General features: G+C 38.7%; 1 protein-coding gene across 4 annotated transcripts; it reads left to right on the top strand.

Annotated features, from left to right (window-relative positions):
- The first annotated feature begins 955 nt into the window (after window positions 1-955).
- LOC121297161 (integral membrane protein DGCR2/IDD-like) lies at window positions 956-15,486 on the top strand. 4 transcript variants are annotated; one of them, XM_041223247.1, is made up of 11 exons: window positions 956-1,261; window positions 4,100-4,132; window positions 5,882-6,004; window positions 8,972-9,097; window positions 9,617-9,827; window positions 10,183-10,259; window positions 10,405-10,587; window positions 10,967-11,170; window positions 11,850-12,002; window positions 12,407-12,643; window positions 12,970-15,486. In XM_041223247.1, the coding sequence occupies exons 1-11, from the start codon at window positions 1,177-1,179 to the stop codon at window positions 13,215-13,217; spliced, it is 1,680 nt and encodes a 559-aa protein (XP_041079181.1). In that variant the 5' UTR covers window positions 956-1,176; the 3' UTR covers window positions 13,218-15,486. The 4 variants fall into 4 exon arrangements, with proteins under 4 accessions (XP_041079181.1, XP_041079180.1, XP_041079183.1 ...); XM_041223246.1 differs by having other exon boundaries at window positions 10,402-10,587; XM_041223249.1 differs by lacking the exon at window positions 4,100-4,132.
- Window positions 15,487-18,178: the final 2,692 nt, after the last annotated feature.

The raw sequence follows: 18,178 nt of genomic DNA, 5'->3' as shown, positions 1-18,178 counted from the left end.
CCATGCCATTGAATGCCAAGGTCTCTACTGTTAAAAACACGTGTTAATTGTCACGTCATGGGAATGACGTGAAAAATGCAGCATTATGTTGTTTTGATGGCAGTGTTACGTGTATTACGTCATAATCCATTTAATCACCTATTTTGTATTACTTTATATATATATATATATATATATATATATATATATATATATATATATATATATAATATATATATATAACGTTAAAATATTTTTTCTATAGGTCACACATGTTTAATTTGTCCTTATGCTTATTTGCATAAGATGTATGTTTAATTTTTAAACATTTGCGTTAAATGCAAGGAATACACGTCGCCCTAATCTGGATTCACACCCAGGGACTAACACTTTTTATATGTCATATAAAACCTACACTCTGCTTAGGCCAATATCTTAATTCCTTAAAAAATAAACTATTGTCTAATGCATTCGTGGTGAACAGCGCTTGTTTTGTAAAGTATCAAAAGTCATAGAGCAATTGGGCCAGGTGGTTGATGCAAAGCGCACAACCAACTCTATGAGGGCAGGCTGTACTGCCAAGTAAAATACTGTATTTATATTTGAAATCAGACATCTGAATCTCCTTTAGCCAGAGAAGTAAAACAAATCACACCCATTTATAGCGGTTGAAACCCGAGAATATAAGCGAGAAAATGCATGTGGTCCTAAATATACAATGTATCGGCCAGCTCACACAGGTTGTACAGATGCCTACAATCATACTTTCCAGACACTGCCTCTAGATTAATTGGGTTTATCTCTTGTAGTACAACGCAATAGTGGCATGGATTTCCTTTTATTTAAAATCCCTCACATGCGTTCCAGGATCGGGAATCCTCTGGAATGGAATGCAGTCCAAAATAATACCCCGCGGAAGCGCCGCCTCTCTGCTTTCAGCTGATTGGCTGAGCGGCGTGTTTGGAATTGTTGCGATGGGAGGGGGAAGCCATCTTGTTTTCCCTGAACTGCAGACAGCGAGAGAGACTGTGTCCGAAGGGTTATGTTTTATATAGAAATAAACACATATTTCTAAAGCTAGTTTAGCTTTTCAAAGAGGTTACGGGGATCTCATTAGCAACGCACACAGCAGCAGCAGGCTGCAGGTTTTGTTGGTTTATTTTATCTGTATAGGAGGGTATGATGAATGGAGGATAAATGGTGCCCAAAGCTGACAGCAGCAGTTTCGTCCTCCTCCTCTCTCTTCTTTTTGCATTGAGTCTCACGGATCCACCACGGGCAGGTAAGGGCTTTTTTAATTATACAAAAATTACCGAGGCTCCGTTTATCAGTATGGAGTGAAAATGCAATGCAGGATTGATTTAGTGAAGTACTCGGGTGAGAATGTGAATCCAGGCCTGCTGTGCCTCGCTAGTCCGGGTGTATTGTATCTGCAGAATGCCGGGGGAGGCAACCTCTCCACAGGCTGGCCGGGGATGCAGCTGTCGTGGTTGTATTTCCCTTCCCCTTTTAATGTTTGATTGTAATTGTTTAGTCTTTACTTGTATCGCTGCGCACTTCTAGGCAGCCCGAACTGTCTGTAGTTAGAAGCGTGGGTAATGTAGCGTAAATAAATGTATGCATATATATATATATATATATATATATATATATATATATATATATATATATATATATATATATATAATCACAGATTTAGTGGACGTTATAGATTGCTGCTACTGTAGCAGCAATGCACGTTAAAAATAAAGCAGATAATTGATTGCTATTTGCAACACACGTGTCGTTTTGATTGTTCTACTTAAGATTTTTATAAACATACCCATGTAAATACACACACATTAAATGCACATTTGTGTTGTCGTGATTAGAAGAAAAAAAGGTTTCCTTAACCTCACGATTTAATGATTTCAGATGATGATTTAATAAACGCAGTATTTCTCTGACGAAATACTACAAGTTCACAGGTAAACATTTTTTATTTCACCATTTCAACATTAATGTGACCGGTTTGATGGTACACATGTTGTCTCCAGCGTTTTTTACATTCAGTCAGTCCATGTTAGCCCATATCTTAAGCCAGAATGGTTTTGAAGGGAAGTTTGGGGTGGAGTGGGCTTTTAGTTTGTAATGCTGGGGTTGGGGGGTCCCTTAAGATATAAACCTTGCGGCTCAACCGTGCTTGCCAGGATTTCTCGTTAGCTGGGCACTAGGTATGGACCTGTAATTGCAAGCGCATGAAATGAGTTTACAGCACTGGCATTAAACTAATGCATAGGATGTGAAGATGCAGCGCGCTGCCTAGGATGCTCTTCTAGGGTTATCCCTTGGCAGTGAATTATGTATTGTACTGAATCGGGATCACATCCAGACCACAGTATTTAGGACTTGCTGTTCTCACACCAGTGCTGTCCAGTCCCAAGGCATTTTCTTGCTACACAGATCAGCGGAAACTACACTAGCCCATTGACAAAGTATTAATGGTCTCCAAAAATGACCTTAAATCTCATTTTAATGATTAATAACTGAGTGTGAATTCTAAACAAAAAAATCAAACCTGCAAGGGAAAGACACGTCAACAGCGGTGTCTGTAGGTGTTGCAAGGCCACCTATGGCTGGATACCGCTTTTGTAAAATGTAATTTATTATTATTATTATTATTATTATTATTATTATTATTATTAAACATTCCACTGGTTGCCTCATTTACTTGGTGAGTCAAGTCCTCTCATTGTCTTGATATGTAGCCAGGAGTAAAAGCATATGTGCTTGAATAAACTGTCCAGTTGATAAGACGACTCCTGTTCTTCTCTCCATCTGTCTCCTTGTGTTAATTATGTGTGCATACTGTCTAAAACCATTCAGCCTCTCACAGCTTTTTATTATTATTATTATTATTATTATTATTATTAAGAATTACTGATTTTCAACAGTATTGGCATTAATGTTGAAAGGAGGACAATGTTGGAATTTGGTGCACCTTTTTCTTTCAGTAGAACTGTCTGGTATACTGTCCATATTTTCCACTGTGCTGGCATAATGTAACATTTAGTAGGGTAGAAAATTATGCAATATAATTGCACTTACTGTAATTACACTTGTTGCACATTTATAAACTTATAAACTCTTGAATCTTCCTTCAACTGGGATATTTAACCAAAATGAGGGAGCATGTGTGTCTGGATGCCAGTAGATGAGTGATAAAATATGTATTGCCATTTTGCTGGTGTTTCCATCTCTTGAGTTCATGGACGGACAGTGATTTCAGTGTGTGGTTATTAGAGACTGCTCTCCGATAGGTACAACCTGACCGTCGCAGTGTGTCAATACACCCCTCTGTTCGGGTGCTTCTTTTCAATGGTCTGTGGCATTCTTATTGCAGACCAGAGGTGTTTTCATAGGGGTCACGGAGTTGCCAAAACCAGTTGGTTGAGCATAAATAATGCCTTGGGTAGCCCGCATGATCCCAGCAGTGTCATTGAGAGTCTCCCAGCAATAGACACTCTGGTTCTTACTGTCCTTTCAGTAAAGTGAGGAGTTGTAACCTCTTGCTGTATTAACTGATCAGGTTTATTTGGTTTTGTCATGTTTTGCATTGTCTACTATAGGACTACAAAAGAGTGATCAATCTGCTTACACACAATTGATTTAACACCATGAACAGTAAGAAAATAAAAGCATGCACATTCCTTTTAATTTAGAAGTATTCCTTCCATATAGCAATGTGTCCTTCATGACATGGAGATTAAACATCTCAGTGTGTAGGCACTTGGATACAAATCCAAACATCATCTGTATCTGTAAAAACACACAAAAACAGCATGTGAGCGGCTAGCTTGTATAGTTTACTTTTTTGAAAGTTACACAAGTGAAGTTTCTCTTTAGTTTGGTTGCAACTCCCTAGTTTGTAATTTTGGAGTCCCTTTGAACAGCTGTCTCTGGGACAAGTGACAAGAGCTCGCAATTGCTCGTTATTCTTGAGAGTGTACTGTTACACACACAGTCTTGTTTTACGGCATAATCTTGATGTTATGGAGACAGACTTCACTCTTCAATATTTTACTTTTTTTTTTTTTTTTGTTTAAATTCTATGCGGTTCTATTTTTCCTTTTTGTTTTAGGTCCACGGCTAGCTCTGGCACGACTGTTGTCAGGTAAGCAATATTTTTCTTTTCTGTTTTGGAACGAGTATAAAAGATACTAAGTTCGGTGCACTTGATTTGTTCCTGTACACACGGAACTTCAGTCTTTAGAAATAGTTTAGTAATGTTTGCATTCTGGTAACTAATGGAATTATTAGTTCAGAAGAGACTGTGTGCAGCATGCTGGATAGGGTGATTTAGGTCTCATAGAAACTGCTTTTCTTCTCTTAATGAGCAGACTTGCTTTGTTGTAATTGCATTTGTTTTCAATAACAAGTAAAGCAACACAATGATTCTGTTGTCTGATTAACAAGTGTCCTTTGGGAAGAGACAGGATTCCACGATGGGAGCAACCTACGGGAGCAGCCTTCTTGCTCTAGGTTTATATTCCTGTTTATATTAAAACAATGTTTCAGGTTTCAATGCTGTGTATTACATTTCCAAATTAAAAAGCAAGGATAGCTGTGCATTGTCCATTTTAGAATGGTGTGACATGAAGTTTTATCATGGGTAGATTAACAGTCTCTAGCTCTGGTACACTCCACTGCATGCATACTGTATCCCCATTGCCAGGGATAATGTATATTACTGTAGGTACAAAACTTTCTGAGGGGTAATTCCAATGGACAAGAAGCGTTTTTGGAAGATGTTGGGCTTTTTGCTTGCACACAATTTGTCTGGACAAGCTGTCTCTTGATTATACTAAAACAGAGAGCTATCCTCTAGAATTTAGCATACCCTACGTTACAGACAAACAGACTTGTTTTATATGCCTCAAGGGTTCTGCTGAATGCAAGACAAAGATTACAAAAAAAAAAAAAAAATTAAAACCATGCAAAATGTGTGAAACATGATTTATTATCCCAGGTCAAAGATTCAGAAATTCCCTGTGCTTTGCAGCAGCAATATCGATTCAAAGTGTTATTCTGAATGAAAATCTTTATTTCTTTACCAAAAAAAAAACAAAAAAAACACACAACCGTGAATTGAAATTGTGTTGCAATGTCTGTGCAAGAGCATGTCTCACGTTGTGAGCTCTGGAGGTAATGACTGGCTGTTGGCATTGTTTTCCTGGTTCAGAGGGTGGCTTGGCAGAATCCACTGCTACAGTAGACTCAAATTTCACATTTTTTACAAACCTTTACCACGGAGAGTGTTTTTTCCATCTTACTGAAATGCAAGAAAGAGCCTGGAAGTGTGTTAATGTGTAATTGCTGCAGTTTCAATTCTCAAGGTTGGTCGTTTTAGTCAAAGCTGGGGCAAGCAGCAATTAACCACGATCTGTAACCGCCATGTTGTTAATTATTGAAACATGCCAAGATTAATCATCTCTTGACTGCTGCGCATTTCAACAAGTGTTTGTAATCTGTATTTAATTGCATAATTTTTAGCTACTAAATATTTGTTAAATGCCTCAAACAGATGTTCACAAAAACGCTATAGCATTAAGGTGCTGATGGAGGAGTTCAGGTTGTCGTCTGTGTTGGAGACAGAATACATAAGGGTCTTAATCTATCTGAATCAAACCTGTTCACTACTGTGTCTTAAAATATACTCTGTCCACTCCTAGTTTTAATATGTCTCAATGGTCGAGCTGTTTTGACAGAATATTATGATCATAACCCCCTTTTTTTTTTTTTTTTTTTATATATATAAACAGGCTTATTTATATTATTACTGTTCTTAATTCACTGAGGTCAGAATGCACCTTTTTGAAGCACTGTTAATCACTGCTGATGTGTTGCTTGGTATGTGTTTCAGAGCTCCGGTGTAACCCTGGCCAGTTTGCCTGTCACAGTGGCACGATCCAGTGTATCCCCTTGTCCTGGCAGTGTGATGGCTGGCCAACCTGTGAAGATGAGAGTGATGAAGTGGACTGCCCCAGTAAGTGACTTCCACATGCACCAGCTACATTATTGTACTTGCCCCAATTGACCGTTTATAACAAAACTCAGTGATTCTTTTTAATATAATTTTATTGCACGAGACAATGTTGGAGTTACTTTGGGTGGATAGAGTCTCAAAAGCTGAATTTATAATATTAGTATATTATATCATTTCTGTCTCTAATACAAGAATTTGGTGACTAGATGCATGATTTATTATTTTTTAGAACAGTATTTACATTAACTCACACACATAGCTTTTACAGAGAGTAACAGTACTAAGTTTTGCCCTGTCCTTAACCATAATTGCTTATCTATAATTAGGACTGCAGTCCTCTAACATCAGTTTGACAATATGATCCTGGATCAGACAAACTCTCCCTCTCATTTCTAGCAAAATGAAAAAGAAAAATCCCATAGTTGCTACTTGGCAAATCCAAAGAGATCTGAAGTGCGTTACAGTTGATCCTTCAGCAGGATTAATGCAACATGTGACTTTCAGAACTTAGTCAGCCTTGCAGTCCTCTGACAGACTAAAATGCGGCTGTCTTAGATTTAAAAAATGAAGTTGTGGATACAGTATGCTCCTAACTCAACATATTCAGGCACATATTCTCACCAGATTGTATTAGCTGCTTATGACTTCCCAGTTTTGCCAAATTTCAGAATACAGACTGTTGCTAAAAAGTGAATTAATTTATGTGTATTCCTGAATTTGCTGTCAGACTTGGATGAGTTGTTAAATATTTTAAGGCAATGTCCTTTTAATAACGAGTTACTTTTTTAAAGTCCATGTTGTTGAAGCAGTACAGGGTTTGCAAGCCAACATAGTGAGCATGATTCTGCGTGGTGCCTAAAATGAAGTGCAGGCTTGTGTTTGCATTCCGTGCATGGGACGCATTTTGCTGGCACATCATTAGTTATCTAGGATTGCAAAGATATAGACTCCTGAAGTACCTGCTTAGAACATGCTTTATTTCTACTAAATCTTTTTGTCCTTTTAGACAAATGTATTTAGCATGATGCACGCAGTGAAGTGAGTTTCAGAGTGCCTACGTTAGTCCAAACTAGCAATGCCATGACTGGGTGATACCCTACACTAAAATACAATATCAAGCACAATTGCATTATCTGTACAAAATTAAGTGAAACTGGATTGTTTAACAATAGCTGTATGACAAGAGTGATGGACAAGAAAATACAGCTTGTAAACTATGGAAGCAGCATTTGAACTGGACAGTAATACAATCTCTTTCTTTACCCAGCAATGGCCAATCTTCATTTTCAGTAGGGGACACAGTGTAATATTGAAGGAGTTGTTGTCTTGTTCTGCTGTGCAAGTATTAAAAAAAAAAAAAAAAAACACCATACCAAGATTCAACTGACAGTTTTATTTTATGATTTCATTTGATTTTCTCCACTTTGCCTTTGCAATTATACATGATGTTTTTTTTTTTTTGTTTTGTTTTTTTAATGAAATGCAAGAATCTACTGTTCTGGGCATCACATCTACTGCTGTCACTTGGGTATGTTTACAGTCCTATCGCACAAAAGTGAGTTTTGTCTGCTGCTCAGATTTGTATAGAGAGGATGTTTATTTTAGTTCTTGATACGTTCCAAATAATGTAATACATTGTTGACTAATTAGTCTCCTCTACTCTTCCTTTCTTAGTTATGTAGATCTTGCCGCTGTGAAAGAGTCAATATAGAATCGCGAGGAGGGGAAAAAACGACCTAGATGAAGCCCTGCTTCATGGCTGAGCTGAATCCGTTCTCGGATCTCCATTTTGATTTATTTTTGGCAGCAGCGCTTGTTAAATTTTAGTTGAGTTCCAGGCATGATGGATGAGTTTTTCTCTCTCGAAGTAGTTAGGGCTTTAAATGCAAGTATAAACTACTGTTATCCCTAGGAGCATAGCAGGTGTTTGATTTCAGCAAGTCATAGTAGTAATTTTCTTATTGTACTGTAATGGCATTCATCAATTCCAGTCCATGAGGGAAACCAGCTCCATTAAAATGAATGGTATTTCTATGTTCTGTGGCAAATGAACACAGATCAATAGTCTACAAGCATTCACTTTGACAAGGTTTTTCACAGAAGGGTCATCCATTACTATTAAACACTCAATGGTGCTAAATTTAAGATACTAAAATAAGCTCAAATTCAATATCTTCCTTAGCTGAGCTGTTTGTCATTGGACCTCGGTTTTACGTCTCGTCCAAAGTACGGAGCATAAGCTCTGTGAATAGGGCCTCCAGTGTTGTGCACTGCTTTGCTCATTGTCTGTACTGTACAGTCCTGAGTTAACTTGGGTCTTTGTTTCTTGGACCATTGCTTCTACTAAACGACCCCATGTAGAATGCATCAGGCCCTTGCTCAGCAGTGAGTTCCAGTGTTTTGGCCAGCTTGGGGTACCGAATTATCTGCCTTGCCTTTAAGACTTCCCCTTTGTGATCACAGAACACCGCACTGCACAAAACAAAGTACCAGATTAGTAAGGATATTTAAAAAGACATATCCTACTCAAAAGCCAACCAATCATTCATAATATAAAGTAGGGAACTGTGTCTCAGATGTTATTAATCAGTCATTTAGCGGATGCTTTCATCCAGAGCAACTTAGAGACTAGGGGGTGAACTATGCATCACAACTGCTGCTGCAGAGTCACTTACAACAGGACCTCGGTTTTACGTCTCATCTGAAGGACGGAGCACAAGGAGGTTGAGTGACTTGCTCAGGGTCACACACAGTGAGTAAGTGGCTTAGCTGGGATAGAACTGGGAACCTCCTGGTAACACGCCCTTTTCTCTAACCACTGGACCACCAAGTCTACTGTTTTTAGTTTATTTAATGTTTCACAGTAGGTAGCAGTGCTATAGCACTGCTGTACAAACAGAATACAGCAGTTAGCCTCTGTTTCTGCACACTCCTCTTGAGCTTCATGATGTTCTGCAATCTCTGCAGGTATAACTGTGGATCAGAAATCCCGACATGGGAAGGAGAACACTGATAACAGACACAACCATGGCAGAGCAGGAGAGGCCCCCCATTTTCACGCTGGCAGCGGAGAGAAATCTCTGCCCTTTAGCAGTAAGTGGGACTTCATCTCTTATTTTTGTTTGCTCTACCCCCATCCACCTGTTTTTTTTTTTTTTTTTAATATTAAAATAATTCATCCATGCCTTATGTTTTTCAAAACTTTGTGTTCTAGTCTATTAGTCTTCAACTTCTATAGGGGAACCTTGATCTTTTATTCACTGAACATTTCTACAAATTAAATGTATCTGCTCGAGCTCAGCAATAGAAAGAAAGCAAGCAGTTGCAGTTTTAGCAACTTCTCAATAGAGGGTGCTCTTGTCCTAGATCCTGCATTACTTCCTACAACCCTGGCTGAGCCATGCTGGGTTTGGGGTCTGTTACTTGTGCCATTGCAATGTGTGCAGGGAAAGGCAGACTAAACAAGCTGACCAATAACTAAAGATCTGCTGTTCGGGTTCACAGATGGATGGCGTATTCGTTTTATCAAGCTGTTCATTTATTGTTGTCATACTTTTGTTCTTTGGTGATTGTTTAACGGAGGGAGAGTGTAAATCTTGTGTTTTTCTTCAGGGAAGTGTCCTACAGGCTGGCATCACTATGAGGGAGCAGCCAGCTGTTACAGGGTGTATTTAAACAGTGAGAACTACTGGGACGCTGTTCATACATGCCAGAGAGTCAACGGGTCCCTAGCTACGTTCACGACCGACCAGGAGCTGAGGTTCATTCTCGCACAGGAGTGGGACTTTGAGGAGAGAACTTTTGGACGCAAAGACCAGCGCAGGTGAAGATGGGCTAAGATGACAGGGCTCGAGTGCACTGTGTGCATTTTAGTATAGAGAAAAGAGAACCTGCAAGTTGCTGGTTCTATTATCGCCTAGTGAAGAGATCTCCTAAAAGCTAATGTAAATGTAACCTTTTATTAAGGAAAAAAAAAACATAACCATGTATTTTCAAGTTGTAATTTCAAAATATGGACTTAATATGGCATGATATATTCAGGAAAACTACATTTATTGTAAAGATATAAACCTTTCATTCAGGTTGGCAGTGGGTTTTGCATATCCTATAAAAGTCATTGCTTGCTTCTCAATATTTCAGCATGGTAACCCTGTTTTAAACTTCACATGTTCTTCCAGGTTTTGGGTTGGTTATCAGTATGTCATCACAAACCGAAGCCGCTCACTAGAAGGACGCTGGGAAGTGGCTTATAAAGGTCAGTAGCTGATTTGTATAAGTCCTTCACTTACAGTATTACTGCCCTGTCAATCATGATATGATTAGGTTTGAGTTCTTAAAATAAAAAAATAAAAGTTTGCAATGAAATGTACGTGTCTTCTGAATATTTTTTTTCATAGCAGGTTCCACAGAGGTATTTTTACCCCCAGAGAGGGTGCCTATTTTTGGGACAACAATGCCAGATCATGAAAATGTTTTATGTGCACAGCTGCAGTGGTTCCATTTACCAACAATTCGCAACTATGGGCTGCACAGTTGGTATGCCGAAAACTGCTATGAGAAATCTGCTTTCCTCTGCAAGAGAAGTAAGTCCACTTGTAAAACTTCCAGTGGTAGTTTTAGAAATTGTACTTTGATCTACAACACAAGATGACTGCTTAAGTGAGGTCACGTGACCAGGTCTGCTGTATTGAGACAATTGCTAGTTGAATTATTGTATCAGTATATGATACAAAAAATATTTGGTACAAACCTGTATTTTATGACTCTGTCTCATTACTGGTGCTGTCCACTAAAAATCGTTTTGTGATCCATTTATTAATGGTGAAATTTATATTCCAAATTACCCACAGGTGTGTTTTTGGGTGGCTTACCTGAACAGTCTCCTTATTTCTTGGACTGCAGTGACACTGCTGTTCATGGTTTTGTGAGCGTGGCGATTCTATTCTTTTGTTTCTGTTGCAGGCCAGACGTGTGTGGATATCAAGGATAACGTTGTGGGTGAAGGTTTCTACTTCACTCCAAAGGGCAATGACCCCTGTCTGAGCTGCACATGTCACAAGGGCGAGCCGGAGATGTGTGTGTCGTCTCTGTGCGATCGACCTCACGGCTGCCAGCACTTTCGCAAAGACCCCAAAGAGTGCTGCAAGTTCACCTGCCTCGACCCAGGTAAGGAGGATGCAGCATTCGGGATCATTCCTGCTCAAGGATAAAAAAGTGTGGTGTGAGACATTGTTGGTATATTTAAAAAAAACAAACTGCGTTTGAGTCTCTTCTGATAAAGAGGAGAGTGCTACCACTAGACACTGCAATGCCTGTGCTTTTGCTGCCTTCTAGCAAGAATGAAACGCAACTACAAACCTGATTCAGATGTTTGACGGGGGGGAGTTCACCTGGACCCAGGGGGGGGGGGGGGGGGTGGTGCAGCGAGGGAGCTTAAATTGATATAATTGCACTTTGCCTTGTGAGGGTGCTGCAGATATGCAAGTATATTTGACACCAAACATCCCCCATATTCCAGTGAATTGGTAGATTACATTGAAATATAGTGGCATTTGTGTCAATTAGACTAGTTTTCCTTAAGAGGAAAATTCTGCGTTGTCATAGGAAGTGATCATTCTTGTAAGTGCCATCTACAAAGAGGAGATAAACTATAGCCTAGAAACATCGCAACGTCTGCCAAAATCTGCATTTTAAAGGTCTGTATCTGAAACTGTTTGTTCTGAGGTTTGCAAACTGTGCCGGATGGCCTATATCTCTCCACTGGCTTAAATGTCTTTAGCTGATGTGAAATGTCAGCAATCTAGCAGAAAGCAAAGTGAGGTCTAAAGCTGTTTTGGTTTCCCAGATGGAAACAGTCTGTTTGACTCGATGGCCAGTGGGATGCGCCTGATCGTCAGCTGCATCTCCTCTTTCCTCATCCTGTCTCTGCTGCTGTTCATGGTGCACAGACTCCGCCAGAGACGCAGGGAGAGAATCGAGTCTCTCATCGGTGGAAACTGTAAGCATTTCACTGGCTTTCTGTAGTGTACAAAGAACAAAGGGCTCGGTTTTAGGTAGCTGGGGAGAAGAAAAAAAAAATACTGTGCAATGACCGAAGTTTTGATTAAATCAATGCAGTGTTTATAATTATGTCTTAACCTATTTATTTGTTACTGCTGTAGTAAGTGTGCATTATAACAGCGCCACTTATGTAGTCAGGGATAGAAATGACTCCCATCACATAGCAGTTAGATTCATTCCTGGTTTTACTGTGAGTTTGACACACCTGACCTTGTTAGCTATACAGCGTGGCTAATCAAGCTCTTATTAAAACCTGGAATGGATGAAACTGCTTTGCAATCGGGATCTTAATTGCATTACTAACATTCTTTTATTTATTTTTTCACTACCCTTCAAACACAGTGCACCACTTCAACCTGGGTCGCAGAATGCCAGGTTTGGATTACGGACCGGATGGGTTTGGCACAGGTCTGACTCCGCTGCACCTTTCAGACGATGGCGACGGAGGGGCTTTTCACTTCCATGACCCTCCACCTCCTTACACTGCCTTCAAATACCCTGATATACAGCACCCTGACGACCCCCCGCCCTCTTATGAGGCTTCCCTCAACCCAGCAACCATACTGATTGTCAGTCTAAGTACGTTCAGCAAGCTTGACACACCTGTTTCCCTTTTTCTGTTGATGTTTTATTCTCATATTCTCAGTGCCATTGTTTGATTCTTTCATTTCAGCAAACTTTCGATTAAAATAACCCATTATCCAAGCTTGTTGTTTATGGTAATTTAACACTATATAGACTGTTGGACAATTATTTTCTGCCAGCGTAAACCAGCAGACAGCATTAAATCAGGTGCTTATTAATTGTTTTGTCTGCTAGTATTGTTTTTGTTATCTTAAATATAGTTTTACAGAAAGGTTTCAATTTGAAATGACTTAATTTACTTACTTTTATTTCCTTTCTAGATGAGAACAATTCTCAGACACATCAGAGCATTCAGCCACCTATAGAAACCAGTGATCTTCACCAGGAAACGACGGAGGAAAGAGCAGAGGAAAGTTCCACTTTGGAACATTCTTCAGAAGAACTCGAGGATTCCATCAACAGTAGTACTCTGCTAGTCCCACCAGATTCACCTACTGATGAAACTACAGCAACAGAAACTGCAGTGACAAGCTGCGACAGTAACTGTTCACTAAATACTGTGGTATAAAAAACAAAATTAAAGGTTATTTTGCGGTCGAATAAGTAGAGGAGCTATTTGCACATTGCTATACAGAGAAGAGGAACGCTAGTCAGACGTCTTTAGGAGTGTTACGAAAAACACTCTGCTTTTATGTTTCAGTTTAGCTTCACTTTTTTTGTTGTCATGTAAATACAGATTGTGAAATCCCTGCATGTTTCCATGGAGGAAACTAAAACAAGGTTCTTTAGGAAATTAGAAAACAAAGAAACGAGGCAGCTTCTTTATAAAGAAACCATTAATTTGCATCTGAATGCAGATTATCTTGAGTAAAATGAACTTGGGACTGAGAGCTGAAAGACTGAACTGTGGCAAAATTTCTGTGTGTTTAATACATACCACCCGCACAGAGAGCTGGAAACTTTAGAAGGCTTGAGCTTTCTCTCCAGTAAAGGCAGAACGATCCTCAAAAATCTAATTGGATTTCAGAATGCGTTTTTGTGTTTCTTTTTGTAAATATGGGTCTCTACATTTTGTTTTGATCTAATGAGCTGATGTGCAGAGTTTCTGTGTCTAGAGAAAGACAGGGAAGTAGAAAGGATCTGTTTGGACTTTGCAGTGGTCGGATTAAAAGTTAATCGAAAGGCTGCAAGTGGTCCTTGCCAATGCAACAAGTTAATTGTATAGTAATCAGTAGCATTGACTCCCCCAGAATTGTTTTTTTTTTTTTTGGGGGGGGGGGTAGATGTGAGATGTACTTCCACGTTCCATACCGTTTTGTGTAGATTTGAAAAAATGCTGAAAGTACATTTTGAGATTATTTTACATTGGGTTTCATCTGCTTCATCTCGATGGGAGAAAACTATATTTGTTATAGTGTAACAATTTCTATTGGTGGCGTCTTTCTTTCTTTGTGAACTAACTATTACCCTCCACATAAAAAGGACTTGGTGTAGTTGTTTTATACTATGCCTTAATACTAGTATTTTTTTGTTCTATTAAATGCTTACAGTTTAAATGATCATGAAAAAGTATAGCTGTTTTTTTTTCCTGTGGCAGACAGTTCAAAACTGAACATTTTGCACATCACTGATGTATTGAAGCGGCTTCTGTGCATTTCTGGATTATTTGGAAAAATAAAAAGACAAATTCTGAGGCTTTTATTAAATCAATGGACAAACACATCTTTACATTTCTGTATCTTAAAATGTAGTTTTTTTTTTTTTGGTGGATTAGTGGGGATACATTTTATTGGCAAATGAATGGTCCTATCACTGAATTGTTTTAGATTATATTTTTTCAATGGTGTATAACGGGCCAAGCAGACACTGCTTGCATTTTCCATGTAGAAGCATTCAAAGTGTAAGTGGTATAGTGTTAACAAACCTAACCTGTCTTTTACATGCAGCATTTATACAGTTTCTGCCAATCAAAACTAGGACAACACCCACACAGACTAATATGTGTAGCTGTACGGATAACTGTAATGATTTTAAACATATTTCATTCTATGCCAGTCAAAGCAGGACCAACACTGATCAAAGGGACTGGTTAGTTGCACAATAGGGTCAATTAAACAATTTGGAACATTGTTGGAATAAGTACCCTAGTCTGGAAGTGTTCTATCCCTGTTTCTGTATATAAGACACATTGATTGGAATGCTTCTATCCATGGTGAAGTTCAATGCAAGGTCATGGTTTGCCCTGGATTGGGTTAATAATTCCGGTTCTGTAGAAACTCCAGAGTCATGGTTTTTTTAACCATCTTGGTACTAGAGAAAATGCTACTCATGGTCTAATTGATCTGTAGCTTCCTGATGGAATCCAATATCGGAACTCCATTTTAGTCACCTGTGTTTCAATGGCTCAGAGTACCCACATTGGTTGCAGACTGTAGCGCAGTATAGAATAAATTTCAATTGGAAATATTCAAACATCACACACTTACTTACTACCTATATATACCATGTTCACAATATTTCTGTATAATCTGGGTCTGTTTTGGGCCCCTGTGGGCATCCATGTATTTTTATTTTATTCTGTCAGTCAAGTTTGATTTTACAAATGTTTGCAGTAGTTAGAGTAAATTGAGATACGATTAAACTGTGGCAGTGTAACAAAACAAATGTTGATATGAAATGATATGCTGTAATAACATTTGATACTGTTGATTCTGTACCTGTCATTTTTTATTAGGTTTGTTTTCTTTTTCCTTCACAGCACTAAGAATAAAGTTTTGTTCTCCAGTGGCTGTAACGTTTCATCCAAATGCCAAATAAATTGCATCACGAAGGAGAAAGACTTGTCTGTCTGTTTCAAATAAAATAGGCCTGTAGCTTTAAAACAAGATTAGCTCCCCATTCTACTACTGTAGTAAGAATTGGTTAAGCTACCCTGCGTTTAGCTTGATTACATGTAGGAACTGATTGACATGGAACAATGGATGCAAAGGTGAACTGACTTTACAGGGAAATGGGGGGAAAACGTTGCTTAGGGTCCAACCAAAAAGAATGGGATTTCTGACTCCAGTACTACAGTAACATTTAATACATCTTTAAACATTAACTTTCATGGGCTGATGAACACAATTAATTTATTTGTAAGCTATTTTAAATGGAACTAGAGATGGCTGCCCACTTGGCCAGTCTGACCGCCTTAGAAACTTTCAATACAACTGCCTTTCTCGACCTTGGCACCATCAGAGTTTCTAGGATGTTTCAAGTTGTTTTGTGAAATTGTAATCCGGTTGTAATTGCGCTGGTAACGGAACACAGAGATGAATTATTAATAATAATAACAATAATAATACAAAAATACTATTCTTAAAGGAAAATACTGCCAACAAAAAGTTTTTCAATATTAAGGTTCTACGACAGCTTTAGAAAAGCTCCCAAGCACTGAGAAGAGAGTGTGATTGAAAAAGGAAAGTTCTTTTAATGTGGCTAGTAAACAGCCAAGCACACTGGCCTTGACTGTCCCATCAATATGTTCTGTGCATTTAAGCTGGTGTAAACTCAGCAAAGGTTTCCCCATTGCTGCGGCTCATCACGCTTTGCAACTGGATAAAATGAATGGCTCCATTGTACCAATGTGAAAGTTTCTGAAGAGAGACGACGGTTGTGCTTGTGTGAGCTCTCACTGAATTGCAATACACTTTTAAAGCTGCAATTACTTTTTTTTTTTACCCAGCAATGGTTTTTAAATTGAATTAAAATAGAATATATCTTATTTTGGATATGCAAAGCAAATTTCTGAACTTTTTTTTCTTTTTAATCCATTCCTATCCAGGACAGCTTAATTAATTTAAGATGTGGAACAAGGTCCTACACTAGACTGGATAGATAGAGTCCCAGGTGGTTTGCACCATAGAAATCACACACGCACCTGTGTGCATTCTACCTGCAGCCAGTCTGTGCTTGGTCACATAGAAAGGGATGAAGCAGTGCTGAGAATTTAGACCCAGCGTTAGTCGTGGTGGAGCACATTGCTCCCGCTGAATTACCCAGTCCGGCCAAGCTCTTCATGGTGTGCTGAAAATGTCAAGGATCTCGTTGTATGTGTGTGTGTGTGTGTCAAATCCTGGAAACAAAAGCACAAATTAAATACTGAAAGCAACACCAAAACTTATGTGACAGAACACTCCCCACAGCAAACACTCAAAGAAGTTAAGGTATACAAGTTTGGAGTGGGCTGCTTCTTCGATGGATTTATTACAGTATGTAACACAATTTTTGTTCCTGGGTAGTACAAAAGATTTAGAAGTGAGTAGTTTTTCGAGATTTATGATTATACTGTAAATACAGTATAATCGTAAATCTCAAAAAACTACTCACTTCTAAATCTTTTGTAGTCATTTTTGTATTACTTTAGTATAAATACATGTTAATTTGGATTCATATGTTGTTTTTCTGACTTTATGTGAACGAAAAGACACACATTTGCCCATTTTCCCATTGGAAATAGTGATATTTTGAAATATCACTGTCCTGGTCACAAAAGCAAAGTTTGTGGGGAATAATAGCCATTTTCTATACTTTTGAGGCATAAGCAATTAGGAAATAACACTTACTACCCAGGTACAAAAAAAAAATTGTTACATGGTGTTATCAAGACCTTTCTATCCACCGAATAAGATGAAACTGACAGAAGTTACACCTCACTGTAACATTTGATTGAATGTGGCTTTAGACACATTTGCTTATGAGGAAAACAAAGCCAAGTCTGTGTTATTAAAGCTTGTGCATATTCAATGCAATGCATTTCTTTTTCCTTGGCGCAAGAACCCCCTGTTTAGGAAACCCAATAAAAATGTCCCCTCATTTATCATTCAAATTTGGACATTCACTCTGTTAGCATGCTCTGAAGGGTTAGAAACAGACCTCTTATTCAGTCATTGCAGACTGGATCTCACCTGGCCAGCAGCCATGCCTTTTGTCTGAAATACAGTCATGCAAATAAAGGTGTGAATGGAGTGTCAACATCAGCCCCGACGTACAGGCTCGCCCCTGTCCTGGCTGGATCAATGAAAGCCTTTGTTTTTTTAGGGGGAGAAATCGGCACTGCCTGGTTGAAAAAGCAAAATGGTCATTTTAAAGAAGTCTCTTTTAGACTTTTTTTTTTTCTTCAAGAATTCAGAATCACTGCAGCGGGGAGACCTTTGAAGCAATTACATCATGTGGCCAGCAGCCCTGCACTGTAATATTTCTGCCCTAGCAACAGAACCATGTAGTTTACACTTTAATGAAAGGAAACATCTCACAATACATGCATTACCTGTGTACCCAGGGGTCCACAATCATTTTGGTAAGCTTTGCAGAGCACTTATAACTATGTGTTTTTTTATGTAAACATTATGTTGCAACTTTCCTAACCCACACTACAGAAAAAAAAAAAAACAAACATGCATTTTTAAATACGCAAAGAGGATGAGCTTGGGGAATAGTTGTTCACTCTTACTATATAGAGTAGAAACCATATCCGCTCTTTCCGGA

This window comes from Polyodon spathula, chromosome 22 (genome assembly GCF_017654505.1).
Source record: "Polyodon spathula isolate WHYD16114869_AA chromosome 22, ASM1765450v1, whole genome shotgun sequence".
Classification (NCBI taxonomy): domain Eukaryota; kingdom Metazoa; phylum Chordata; class Actinopteri; order Acipenseriformes; family Polyodontidae; genus Polyodon; species Polyodon spathula.
This window is presented reverse-complemented; position numbering and strand designations above follow the sequence as displayed.

What these genes read in the sequence shown, in the direction of transcription:
- LOC121297161 (XM_041223246.1), top strand. Translation starts at nt 1,177, where the DNA reads ATGGTGCCCAAAGCTGACAGCAGCAGTTTCGTCCTCCTCCTCTCTCTT. An exon ending in TCTGGCACGACTGTTGTCAG is followed by an intron (nt 4,133 to 5,881) that starts GTAAGCAATATT and finishes TATGTGTTTCAG; the next exon opens with AGCTCCGGTGTAACCCTGGC. An exon ending in GGACGCAAAGACCAGCGCAG is followed by an intron (nt 9,828 to 10,182) that starts GTGAAGATGGGC and finishes ATGTTCTTCCAG; the next exon opens with GTTTTGGGTTGGTTATCAGT.